This window comes from Mastigoproctus giganteus, chromosome 6, assembly GCF_048544385.1.
Source record: "Mastigoproctus giganteus isolate SK-2022 chromosome 6, ASM4854438v1, whole genome shotgun sequence".
NCBI classification, from domain to species: domain Eukaryota; kingdom Metazoa; phylum Arthropoda; class Arachnida; order Uropygi; family Thelyphonidae; genus Mastigoproctus; species Mastigoproctus giganteus.
In genome coordinates this window covers 231235845-231248757 of record NC_143580.1, presented here as the reverse complement: position 1 = coordinate 231248757, position 12913 = coordinate 231235845, and the positions used below count along the sequence as shown (strand labels likewise).

The window sequence follows — 12913 nt, the reverse complement described above, 5'->3', positions numbered from 1 at the left end:
CCCTTACTTGCTTTCAGGTGCACCAGTTTTGATTGGAAGCAATCATCTGTGATTTTCATATAGCTGATATGGCAATGCTCATGTTCTCTTAGCAGCTTCTCATAATAGAGACCTTCATTAGCATTAGTAGAGGCATACGATGCAAGAAAGCAAGCTTAAGCAGCATCAGCCAAAAAAAAAAACAATCCCATTTCAACCCTCCATTCATTTCAAATGCTTGTCCAGCTGAGCCTTAAATTTATTTAGGCTATCAACTTCCACAACAAAAAATGGAAGTCTGTTCCACCAATCAACAACCTGCTGGCTAAAGGAAAATTTCTCACATCTATTCTACAACTGTCTTTCCTCAATTTCAATCTATGCCCCCTCAGGTTCTTAATCTGAGCAAGAGGAAGAATCCCATCAGCATTCAGCTTGCACAATCCATTCAAGACGTTATACACCTCAATCAGATCACCTTGCAGGTGCCTACTCTCCAGGTACTGAAATTTGCAGAACTTAAGCCTTTCTTGGTAAGAGCACCCCTTTGTTCCCTTCCCCTCACCAATCTTGTTGCCCTTCTTTGTACTCGTTCTACCAACTCTACATCCTAAAATGAGGCCTCCAGACCCATACGCAGTATTCTAGGCGTAGCCTGAACGTTGCCTTGTCTAATGGGATAATCACCTCCCCATCCCTGCCAAAAAAATTCCTATATATCATTGACAAGACTCCATGACCTGCCCTGGCAAGCATGTCTGCGTTGCTCAGTGAACTTCATTTTCAACTGCACAATTACCCATAAGTCTTTTTTCATTTTCCACTTCCCTGAGTGTAGTACCACACAGTTGGTACATTTCTCTTGGGTTATTGCTACCCATATGCATACTGCTAATATTGTTATTATTGACTATACCAATAGAGACAAGGAAGCAGCCACTGAGAAAAATTTTATTGATGTTAACAATCACACTGAAAAGATAACTTAATTAGAACTGGTGTAAACTGGATCAGATGATGATGATCTTGAAATATTTTGAAGAACTGGTAACAAAAAAAAAAAAAAAAAGATGCTTTCCAAGGTTTAGAAACTTCGGAGAAATACAAATGGAATGGTGATAATTTTTATGAAAAATTGCATGCTCTTAAAAGTCCTTTTTGTTGAAAAAATTCATACATTAAAAACAGCAAGGCAGACAACACTGATTTTTTTTTTTTTAATCATTAACCTGTTGTATATGTATTTAAAAAATGAAATTAGTTTTTCATTTTTTCCATTATTTACTTGAAAACCAGATAAATAATTATGAATATTTTACTATTTAAAATTAAAGAATGGGATAAACTTGCAGTATACCTGCTTTATTGGTATTGCTGTAGTTTGATGTTTTACTATTGTCCATTGGATAGTCAAATGTACTCTGTTTTCAGTCTTCCTGACTGTTGGATTTTGTTATTAGCTGATACAGTGCACCTGAACAAAATGTAATTGTATGCCTTTGAAATCTAATAATATGCTAGTATAATTTTCATTCTGCTGCGTATACAAATTTATACAGTGGATCACTGTTTATTCGTGCTAATGATAGAGTGAGATGCTGATTGATTAATAGAAAAAAAAATACAACTTATTCACAGAAATTCAATTTGTATGTACAGTACCACATGCGGAGTTGAACCAAAGTCAGTAGTGGAGGACAGTGACTTGGGTATTATGATACAGTCAGATATGAAGTTCTCCGAGCATTGTAGACTGGTTGCAAGGAGGGCCCATCATGTCCTATCGAACAATTGCTGGTAGAGATAAGGACATCATAATCCCATTACATAAGGCTATTGTTAGACCACACTTGGAATACTGTGTTCAAGTATAGAGATCGCACCTAAAGAAAGACATTGTTCTTCTTGAAAGGGTCCAAAGATGGGTAACTCACATGGTGAGATTGGCAAAGAGCATCCATATAAGGAAAGGCTGAATATGTGGGTTGCAGAGATTGGAAACTAGGCACCATAGAGGAGACTTGATTGAGGTGGTTAAGGCTTGAGAGGCATAAGCAAAATGAATAAGGACAAAATTTTTATGGTTATAGAACTAGGGGCTATAATTTCAATAAAACTTCCTGGATTGCAGGAAGTTTTATTTTAGCCAGCGAGTTATAAATTACTGGAATAAGTTACTTACTTGGGTGGTAGAGGCTGACAGTCTGAGGAAATTCAAAGGTCAGCTGGATAATCAACTAAGGGAGGAGGGAAATGCATAGGTTGTTCATTTCCTTTTCTCTTATTAATTTTTATTATTATAATTTTTTTTATTTTCTTCTTATTATTATTAATTTTTTTATTTTATTTATTTTTTGTTATTTTATTATTCATTTTTTTTTTTTTTTTTTTGGCTGGTGCAGCATAAGCCATAGGCTTCCTTGCACCATGTGGTCATTACTAAACTAATACAGCGGTGCTAAAAAAAAATTGCATCACTTGCAAAATTCGCCAAATTTCTGTGAAATGTGGCAATACACTGGTGTTCAAAGAAAGTGCATCACCTAGGAATTTTACATTTCTAACACTTTTTCGTGATGGTATGTTACATTAATGACTAGCATCACAAATAGAAATATAAACAAAAGATATTTATTAACAGTTAAGGCAAAGCTAAGTAATATTTGACAGGTGCTCTCAAAATATTTCAAAATGAGCATTTGCAACCTTTATACGACAATTATGGTTGAAATGTTATCAAAAGCCCTCAATTTGCTTCAATTTATTATTTTAAATGGAAAATAAAATGAAAAGTTCACCCGGTGCAAACTAATATTTAGTTGAACTGCCTCTGGCCCTGATGACAGCAGCACACTGTCCAGGCACTGACAAGATCAATTTCTGAAGGTAATCAACTGATAGTTCGTGGTCCCGAACACGAATTATGGCTTCCTGAAGTTCACAAAGGGTTTTTGGTTTCTTTCTGGCAACTGCGGATTCCACATGATGCCAATAGTTCTCTATGGGATTCAGGTTGGGGCTGTTTGGACCATTTTTTCACCTGTAACAAATGTAAACACATTACTGTTGAACCTCTAATGCAGAAATGAAGCTAAAGTAACTAAAGAAGTGCCTACTTACACTTCTCACCCGATGACAAGGAGCAGAGTCGTCCTGAAAGATGCAGTTACTTGTCAGGTTGAAATGGTCTCTAATGGTTGGCCACAATTTGCTTTCCAATATAGCCAGGTATCCATTGGCATTTACGAAACCTCTTATAAACTGCAGGTGACCTAATCCGCGATACGAAATGCACCCCCATATCATTTGGCTGGTAGGGAATTTCACTGCAGACACCATACGTCTACAGTGAATCATTTGTCTCCCATCAGAGCCATGCAGGTTGAATTTCTTCTCATCCAAGAAAATAAATAAACTACTCCTCGGGGGGGGGGGGGGGGGTCCATTTGACATGCTCCTTACACCAAATTAATCGGGCCTTTTTTCATTTTTTGTGTGAGGAGGGACTTCTTAGGACAATGGACCACAAGTCCATTTTTGAAGAGATGCCTTCTGACTGTTACTGCACTTGCAACCACTCCTTCTTCCCATTATCTTTCAGCTCAGATGAAGAAGCTTTATGGTTTTTAAGGCATAAGCACTTCAAAACGCAGTCCTGTTTTGCCATAGAGACTGGTTTGCATTTCGTTCTTTTTCCTATCGGCAGAACCAGTATTCTTGAGTTTGGAAAGAAATCTACTCACTGTCGACTGGTTACAAGACACTCTATAAGCAATATGATGGGAAAAACATCCTTCCTCACGTAAAGCAACAATAGCACTCTTTCTTCGTGGCGTCAACTGCACGTAACTCGCCATCCTGACACAAGAAAGGAATGACTGCAACTCTTGCTGAGCATGCTTATGTAGTTGAAAGTAATGCTGATGCAATATTATGTCATTGCCTACACGTGTCAATCTTATCTGATGCAATCTGTAAAAAATATTGCCATATACTTATGTTATTTGGACCACAATTACAATTTTAAGGGGTGATGCACTTTCTTTGAACACCAGTGCATATCATATGATTTTTGTAATAGCATTATTGTATAGTACTGTAGAAGCTGTCATAGATGATGTCACATGCCATGCATGAGTGCATCACCTTAGCAGTAGTATAAATACAGTACATATGCCACAAGCCCAGTATTCTGTGCAATTGCAATGGCTAAGTTTGCACAATTAACACTATGTAGAAAAAAGTGTTGCTGCTGCGTTGAATGCAGAGGGTCATTCTATGCATGTAATTGGCTAAAAGGAGTCACTGTAATCAGTCAATAGTGGCATGTTTATTACAAAAATTAATCAGAAACTGACAGTCTAACGGAAAGAAAGTGGACATCCACGAATATCTTCTGCAGTGCAGGCTAGATTTCTGGTCCATCTGTGTGTCCAAAACAGAAGTTCCTCATTGACAGATCTCAAAACAGCATGGGAGGAGGGCAGAGTAAAGACAAGTACTCTTACAGTATGTAGATGCCTTTTCTCAGAGGGTTTAATAATACATCACCCAAGAAAAAAGCCACTTTTGACACAAAAAATGAAAGCCATGTCCAAAGTGAGCATGCTAGTTGGTCTGAGGATCAGTGGAAATGTGTTATTTTTCTCAGATGAATCAAAATTCAACTTATATATATGATAGCCAGCAGACTGTTAAACAAAGAAGAGTTCATCCTGACTGTATTGCCTGCTGTGTAAAACATGCTGCATCTCAAATGATATGGGACTGTATTTTACATAGAGTTAGTCATCTTGAATTTGTGAAGGGTACATACAGTGAATGCTGACATGTACCAGACATTCTTGAGACAAAATTACTTCCCATAATTAGAGATCACTAGTGCCTCCGTAGCCGAGTAGTCAGAAGTGGGAGTACAGCAGCACACGATCTTTGAATACACCGGGATTCAAGCCCCTGACTGCTAAATATGATTGATCTGCCAACCTGCACTGGACCAGCATGGAAGATTATGTCCATTTCCCTCAACATGAATTGTTGAGGAGGCTTGCATCCTGCAGTGGGTTGATGATAGCTGCAGTTTACCTTTTTTTTACCTATGGGGACGATGTCAATTGCATTTTTCAGGACAACTCTGCTCCATATTAAAGAGCCAAAACCAAAGTACTACTTCATAAGATTAGCAAAAGTTTTAAATTTATGAAACATCGCAGCAAAATAAATAAATGTAATTTATTTGCTGTCTTTACTGTCCACAGATGCAAAAACAGCTAAAGGATAAATCAATATGTACAATAATGTGGCCTGGGAATAGTCCAGACCTCAATCCAATTGAACATTATTGGAACAAAATGGGTGCTTCAGTAATCCAAAAGAAACCAAAAACACTTAGCTTGAGCACCACTGTATATACTTCCTTACAAGAAAAATTTATTTATGTACATAACTTAATTTTGCATTGATTTTAAATATTCTTTTAACAGATTGGTGTGCAGGTATATTGGTATATGAGGTTGATGGTGTCGTAAGGACTACATTACAAGAATTCATGCTGTCTTTACAGTCACTGAAGAAGTGGTACAGGAAGAACCACAAAATTTCTGAGAATAATTAATCTGTAATACTTTAAGAAATTAATGGCAAATTACATTCTCTGCAGGTTGAATTTACGTATAAAATGACAAATGAAGTGCTCATTATTTCACCAATTTCTTTTAATGTTACATTAAAAAAAAAAAAAAAAAGAATGGATGATAAAATAAGTGGTAATCTAATAAATTAGCTTTTTTTTTCATGTGTATTTGTTCTAATTTACCTTAAATATAAAGATATTTTAGTAACTAAATAATTAAAAATATTTTAGTTCACCAAATTTTAAAGAAAAAAAAAGAGAGAGATTTGCACAGAGCAGCAAAACAGTGTGACACATTACTGCTATTTCAACAAAAACAATCTTAAGAGGAATAGGGAAAAGTTCATGCACTGTTCACTCATGGTATATTTATTTTATAAATAATAATAATTACTGTAATCTGCACTTGTTTAACCCTTATAGCAAACCAACATTCAACTATCCACCGGCTTCTAAGAAAAACTGAAATAAATAAATAAAAAAAAGGTACTTATTACAGATAACTGAATGCGCGTTAATCAAGGTTCCACTGTGTTTGTTTGTTATTTGGTTTTTAGGAGCATTAGCAACTAAGGCCATATTGCTCCGGGGATATGCAGTGGTCATTCCCTGACCTTTCCGCATCCTCCTTATTTGTGGTCACGGGTTCGAACCCCGGTCTAATCAAGAAGCGTGTGCTACGCAATGCTGCTCCTGTTCCACAGTGTGTTGCTGATAATGGGACATGGGTGGCCCAGTAGAATAATAACAAAACTTTCATGAGGCATTATGGAAACTGCCAAATAAAGGCAGAAAGCATCATAGATTTCTTAATGTGCATATACCACCAATTATCAGTAGTGATTCTTCAAGCATTAAGAATCTGCAGATAAAGGAACCACTAGGTGGCAGTGATCACAGTGTGCTGATTTACTCAAAGAGGTAACTACCATCAGGGGTAAAGGGAAGGGTTATTGCTTTCGTAAAGGCAACTACGGTGGTCTGAGACAGTATTTAAATTCTATACAGTGGGACCAACTGATGATGTTACCAACAGCAAATTCAAAATTGGAAGCATTCAAAGAACTTATCTTGGAAGCTACTAGGCTTTACATACCAACTAAGAAATATTGTTCAAGGTTTAGGCCCAAATGGATGTCAGATGAACTAATGAGGCATATGGCAGAGAAGAAAAATGTATGTGATACATATTTTTTTTTGTTAGTTGTTGGCACATCAGCTTCTATGGCCATATTGCACCTCCCAAAGTTTTTGCATTTTACTGTGATCCAAGCCTAAGGTGGGAATCGAACCCGCGACCTTTGGGTTGCCAGGCAGGCACTTTACCTACCTGGCTAGCCCGGTCGGCATGGGATACATATAAATTAACATGTGACACAGAAGCCTATGATAGATATAAGCTGGTCTGTAACCAAGTTACAAAGGAGGTTAGGCAGATTACGAGAAATCTTTGGCAAAGGATGCAAAGAAAAACAGCAAAGGGTTGTTTGCTTATGTAAACTCTAGAAGGAAGGGGATGAATCAGATTGGTCCACTTGATATCGATGGTTCAACTGTTGATGATCCTGCTCAGGTAGCTAACAAACTAAATGAATATTCTGCATCGACATTCACACATGAGGAGTTATTCAGCGAGGGGAATGCCAGAGGTGTATTCAACTCTATCAGTAAGCTAGATAATCTTGTAATAACTGAGAGTCAAGTGGAGGAGAAATTGTTGAAGATAAACACAAAAAAGGCACCTGGGGTGGATGGGATCTATCCAGTTATATTAAAGGAGGTAGCAAAGGAAGTAAGCAAACCCTTAAGACATAATTATGAGAGCTTCCTTGGACTCAGGGGAGGTACCCACAGACTGGAGATGTGCAAATGTGACTCCAATTCACAAAGGAGGATCAAAGGCTGACACAAGTAATTATAGACCTGTGAGTTTAACTTTTGTTCCAGGAAAATTAATGGAGGCACTGGTTAAAGAAGCACTGCAGGATCATCTAGACAAGACTTCAGTTATAGCTCGGACACAGCATAGTTTTGTTAAGGGAAAGTCTTGTCTGACCAATTTGATTGGATACTATGATGCGGTCACAAAAGAACTGGATGCAGGGAATAACTCTGATATTATATATTTGGATCTTAGAAAGGCTTTTGATACTGTTGCACACGGAAGACTGCTGCACAAATTGGAACAGTGTGGCATTGGAAGCAAATTGCTGCTATGATTAAAGGGATGGTTGAGGGAGAGAAGACAGAGAGTGGTAATCGATGGACACTGCCCATCGTGGACTAATGTTATTAGTGGAGTCCCTCAGGGTTCAGTGTTGGGTCCATTATTGTTTTCTGTGTTTATAAATGATATTGATGATGGTATATCAAGCTTAATGTCCAAGTTTGCAGACGATAAAAAGGTTGGCAGGGTTGTCAAGGACACTGCTGACACTATGCTGCTGCAATAGGATCTGGAAAGGTTGAGCAGATGGGCTGAGAGGTGGCAAATGAAGTTTAACATTGACAAATGTAAAGTACTACATATGGGAAACAGCAACCCCAGAGCAACGTATCAACTCTGTGGTACTACACTGACAGTGGTAGAGAATGAAAGGAACCTTGGGGTGGTTGTGCAGGCAGATATGAAGTTCTCTGAGCAGTGCAGACGGGCTGCAAGAGTAGCTCATGGTTTCTTGTCAATGATATACAGGAATTTTTCTAGCAGGGATAAGGTGATTATTCCCTTGTATAAGGCAATGGTCAGGCCACACATTGAGTACTGTATACAGGTCTGGAGGCCTCATTTCAAGGAGGATGTAGAGCTGCTGGAACGAGTACAGAGAAGGGCAACAAGATTAGTGAATGGAACAAAGGGTTGCTCTTACAAAGAAAGGCTTAAGTTTTGCAAATTACAGTCTGGAGACTAGGCACCGGCGTGATGATCTGATAGAGGTGTATAAAGCCTTGAATGGTTTGAGCATGCTCAATGACGATGGAATTCTTCCTCTTGCTCAGAAAAATCACCTGAGAGGGCATAAATTCAGATTGAGGAAACACAGATGTAGGATAGATGTGGGGAAATTTGCCTTTAGCCAGCAGGTAGTTGGTTGGTGGAACAGACTTCCATTCCTTGTTGTGGAAGTTGCTAGCCTTAAGGCTCTTACAGTATGTAGATGCCTTTTCTCAGAGGGTTTAATAATACATCACCCAAGAAAAAAGCCACTTTTGACACAAAAAATGAAAGCCATGTCCAAAGTGAGCATGCTAGTTGGTCTGAGGATCAGTGGAAATGTGTTATTTCTACTGGGCAGGTATTTCTACCGAACGAAGGGGTGAAATGGAAGTGTTTTTTTTTTTTTTTCTTGGCTGATGCTGCATAAGCTTGCTTTCTTGCATCATATGCCTCTACTAATGCTAATTACATGGAATGCACAATCCCTAGGAATTGATTTCATGCACCTCTAAAAGTAACAAAAATTTTTCCTGGGTTGAAATCTTTTTACGATTCAAAATATTCATTATTCAAGGAAAACAAAACACTCGGAAGTGGAAAGCAACAACTGAATATATATATAAAAAAAAATAATAAATAACTATTTCGGCTCACAGGGACCAATTGGTCAGGAAGACCAAAACAGGACTCAGCTGACAGATCAAGGTGACCACTTGTAAAGTAACTGACTATAGTGATAAGGATACAGTCGATTTACATAAGAGTGCATCCTAACATAACCATGAGTTGGATAAGCTTACTGTAAAAGTTTCAGGGGGTCATGCCAGGGTGGACAATGAAACACTACACAATCAGACACAAGCAACAAACCACTTACTGGGCAGAGAAGCCAAACAAAATTTGCATACGTGTTTTTTAACAGTATAATGAAATTGGTATATGAAACAGTATAATGAATATGTTACGAGCAATTGCCAGTCAATAATTAGATTCAGCATAAAGTCCTCTATTTACCTTCATAAACAAAATGTTCTGCAAAGGAATGACACTAGAAGCATTTGAGGAACTTAGTTATACCACATATTGGGGATGAACTACAAAAGATCTCAGAAACTGTAAGTGTAGAGCTAAAAATTAATGTTGCCAATTTATTCTTCCACCATTTGTGAATACAATTTCTTTTCTGCTTCTTCACTGTGCCGGGTTGTTGTTTATCTTTGGTATTGATTCGTTATTTTCTGTAACCAAAAGTAATAAGTTCTGGTCTTACACTTCACAAAAGACTAAATGCTTTCTTTTAAGGTTTAGGGAGTCTTATTTGACAAGAGGAAAAAAAAAAAAAAAATACACTGCAGAACTCAAGATACAAAGAAGTTAATGTAGCACTACTGATTAAGCACATTCATTTTTCCCCTCAAAAATTTTGGCTCATTATCTATTTTGGTAATAATGCATCAATTCATATGGTATGCCAATTTCTATGGTTCTTACCAGGTTTATCACATCTGTAAAAATATATGTTCATGAGTTGATTGTGCAGAATGAACATTGCAAGAGCAATGGGAGAGTCAATATTCTGAAGCTATGTCTTGGGAATACTTTAATCAGAAAGCAAATAAGAAAACAGAGGAAAAAGGACTAACATGCAATCCCATAAGTAATGATGGTTAATAATATTATGAAAGATTGATGTTCACAATAAGAATGGGGAATGCACAGGAATGTAAAGGGATCTGGTCAGAATGATAAGACTACTTGAAGAAATAAAACACTAACCAGCAAATGGGTGAATGCAATGGCAATCTTAATTTTAATGAGAGCAGTATTTAAAAATGAAATCACAATAGTGATGTGGTGAATGATGTTACAGGACAACAATTACATGATTACAGGCATATACATTTTCTTTTAATGTATAAAATGTTACACATGACTGATAAAATTACCCATCTGTCACCGTACTACAGTATTATTACCTTAATGATCTCAAAGTAGATGAATCGTACATATCAAATTCTTCTCTAGATATCATGGCATCTCTATCACGGTCTCTATGTTCTCGATGTTCACGTGAACGCTTATGTTTGCTATGATGGCTTTTCCTCTCATGAGTCTTTTTCTCGTGAACAGGTGATCTCGATCGTGATCGATATCTACGCTCTTTTTCTCTCCTACGTTCTTTTTCGCGTTCTCTTTCTCTCGATCTGCTTCGATGTCTATGTCGCTCCCTGTCGCGATCTCTGTCCCTAGATCGAGATCTACGTCTTGGTGAATGGCCACGTTTGTATGGAGATCTGCTACGACTGCGCCTGTGTCGAGAAGATTGAGAAATGCCCAACTTACTCTTCTCGTCCTTTTGAAACAAAAGTGGATGTCTGTCTGGGGTAGGACTTCTGTTCATATCTCTTTCGTCTTCTTCTTCAGATTCGACATCATCAAGATCATCTTCTAGTGCACTAAGACGAGGCTCTAGTTCATTATTTTCTTCCAACACTTGACGTTTCTGAATTCTAGGAAGAATAACGTCACACATTCTCTCATCATGCAAAAGTTCGTCGATATATTCATCCATAAAAACTATTTCGAATACGCCTTGTCTACTTTGCCTGCGAAGTTTTCTGTAATCGTTATACAGAGGTTCCAGGTACTTATAGCAATCCATAGAAGAACCAACTAAACGCATGTAAAGAGCTCCCAAGGCACGTACATACTTAAAATCTTCTTGCCGAATAAATTCCACTATTATATCTTTTTCTGGCTGGATCTGAAGCATTTTTAAGACCAGACATAAAAAAGGTGTCGGCTTAATATTACCGCCAAATACACCACCCACATATTTTAACTCCATAGCTTTATCCACCAACAGTTCAGCAGTCAAAGCAAAGCATTCTTCTTTCCAGTAGCGTGAATCATATATACGCGACCGGATAATTTTTTCCACTAAATACTGAGGATTTGTACCTCTAATTGAATGGGCATCTTTCACAGTTCGATTAGCCATGATGATCGATAACTATTGCATATTAAAAGACGTAACGTAACTCAGAAAAGAAATTAAATAAATTAAGATAACATAACTTCCCTTTACATACAAAACGCAGCCATTAAAAACCCAGGAAAAGCAAAGTGACCTGACGTCCAGAGTAACTAAGACAGCCAATCAATTGACACCTGGCTGAACTAACACTACGAAAATACTAGATACGAAAATACTGATTACAACAAATTTATCAAACTACTAATATTAAAACAAAAATAATAAAATATTTTTTTAAAAAAAATTGAAAATTATGAAATTTTAGTATGAGGAAATAATCAGCCTCTTAATGAATGAAAATTATTTCTTAATTCATGAATATTAAGAAATTAAGCCCACAAATATTAAATTTTCGGACAAAATTTATTTCTATTTCAAATTAGTACACTCCAGAGAAACAGTGTACCAAAAAAATTAAACACAAGTGGAAAACTTGGAATTCTGAACTCATCAGTAACGGTTGGATAATGTAAAGATTAAGATCATTAACTTAATTATAATGATAAAGTGGATATTATTATTCCTCATAATCACTAGCCCAACTAGCAAATAAACTTGCTCTCGTTTTGTTCCTCAATTTATCGCTGTCATATTATTATTATTATTATCAGCCATATATTGTGATTTATTGATCTATTAAAATGTTATATTAATGCTGTTTTATTATTATTATTATTATTATTTCTATTAATGTATATTGTATTCTTCGAGGGAGAAGAATTATTATTATTATCAGCCATATGGTGCAAGGAACCTGAGGCTTATGCTGCACCAGCCAAAAAAAACCCATTCCCGAGTTAAAATGAGAGAGAGAGAGAGAGAGAGAAGTAGAAAGGAATCGCCAAGGAAGAGAAGAGAAGAATGATGATATCCAGCTCAGGCCCCTGGGTGCACCAAACCCAAACTCACCAGATGTAAGCCCATGGGGTTATGTTATATGCAATGTTATAAATAGTACTTTATGACAAAGGGATACAAGAAAGCACATTTCTGTATATGTAAACTTTATTCTTATATTGTGATTTATTGATCTATTAAAATGTTATATTAATGCTGTTTTATTATTATTATTATTAATAATTGTATTAATGTATATTATATTCTTCGAGGGAGAAGAACTATGAAAGTTCTCACTTCATTTCCGTAGACATGAAGGGGATGAATCTGATTGGTCCACTTGACATCGATGGTTCGACTGTTGATGATCCTGCTCAGATAGCAAACAAACTGAATGAGTATTTTGCATCTACATTCAAACATGAGGAGTTATTAAGGTTTGAAAATGGCAGAAGGTTATCAAATTGTAGCAGGGTGCTTAATGATCTTG

The 12913-nt window shown here is 36.9% G+C and overlaps 1 protein-coding gene across 1 annotated transcript; it reads right to left on the bottom strand.

Moving 5' to 3' along the window:
• Positions 1-10435: 10435 nt before the first annotated feature.
• Positions 10436-11657, bottom strand: Prp38 (pre-mRNA processing factor 38). Its single transcript, XM_090375750.1, has one exon. The coding sequence runs from the start codon at positions 11548-11550 to the stop codon at positions 10522-10524; it is 1029 nt and encodes a 342-aa protein (XP_090231876.1). The 5' UTR covers positions 11551-11657; the 3' UTR covers positions 10436-10521.
• Positions 11658-12913: the final 1256 nt, after the last annotated feature.

Excerpts from the sequence above, each read along its gene's own strand:
- Prp38 (XM_090375750.1), bottom strand. The coding sequence starts at position 11,550 with ATGGCTAATCGAACTGTGAAAGATGCCCATTCAATTAGAGGTACAAAT.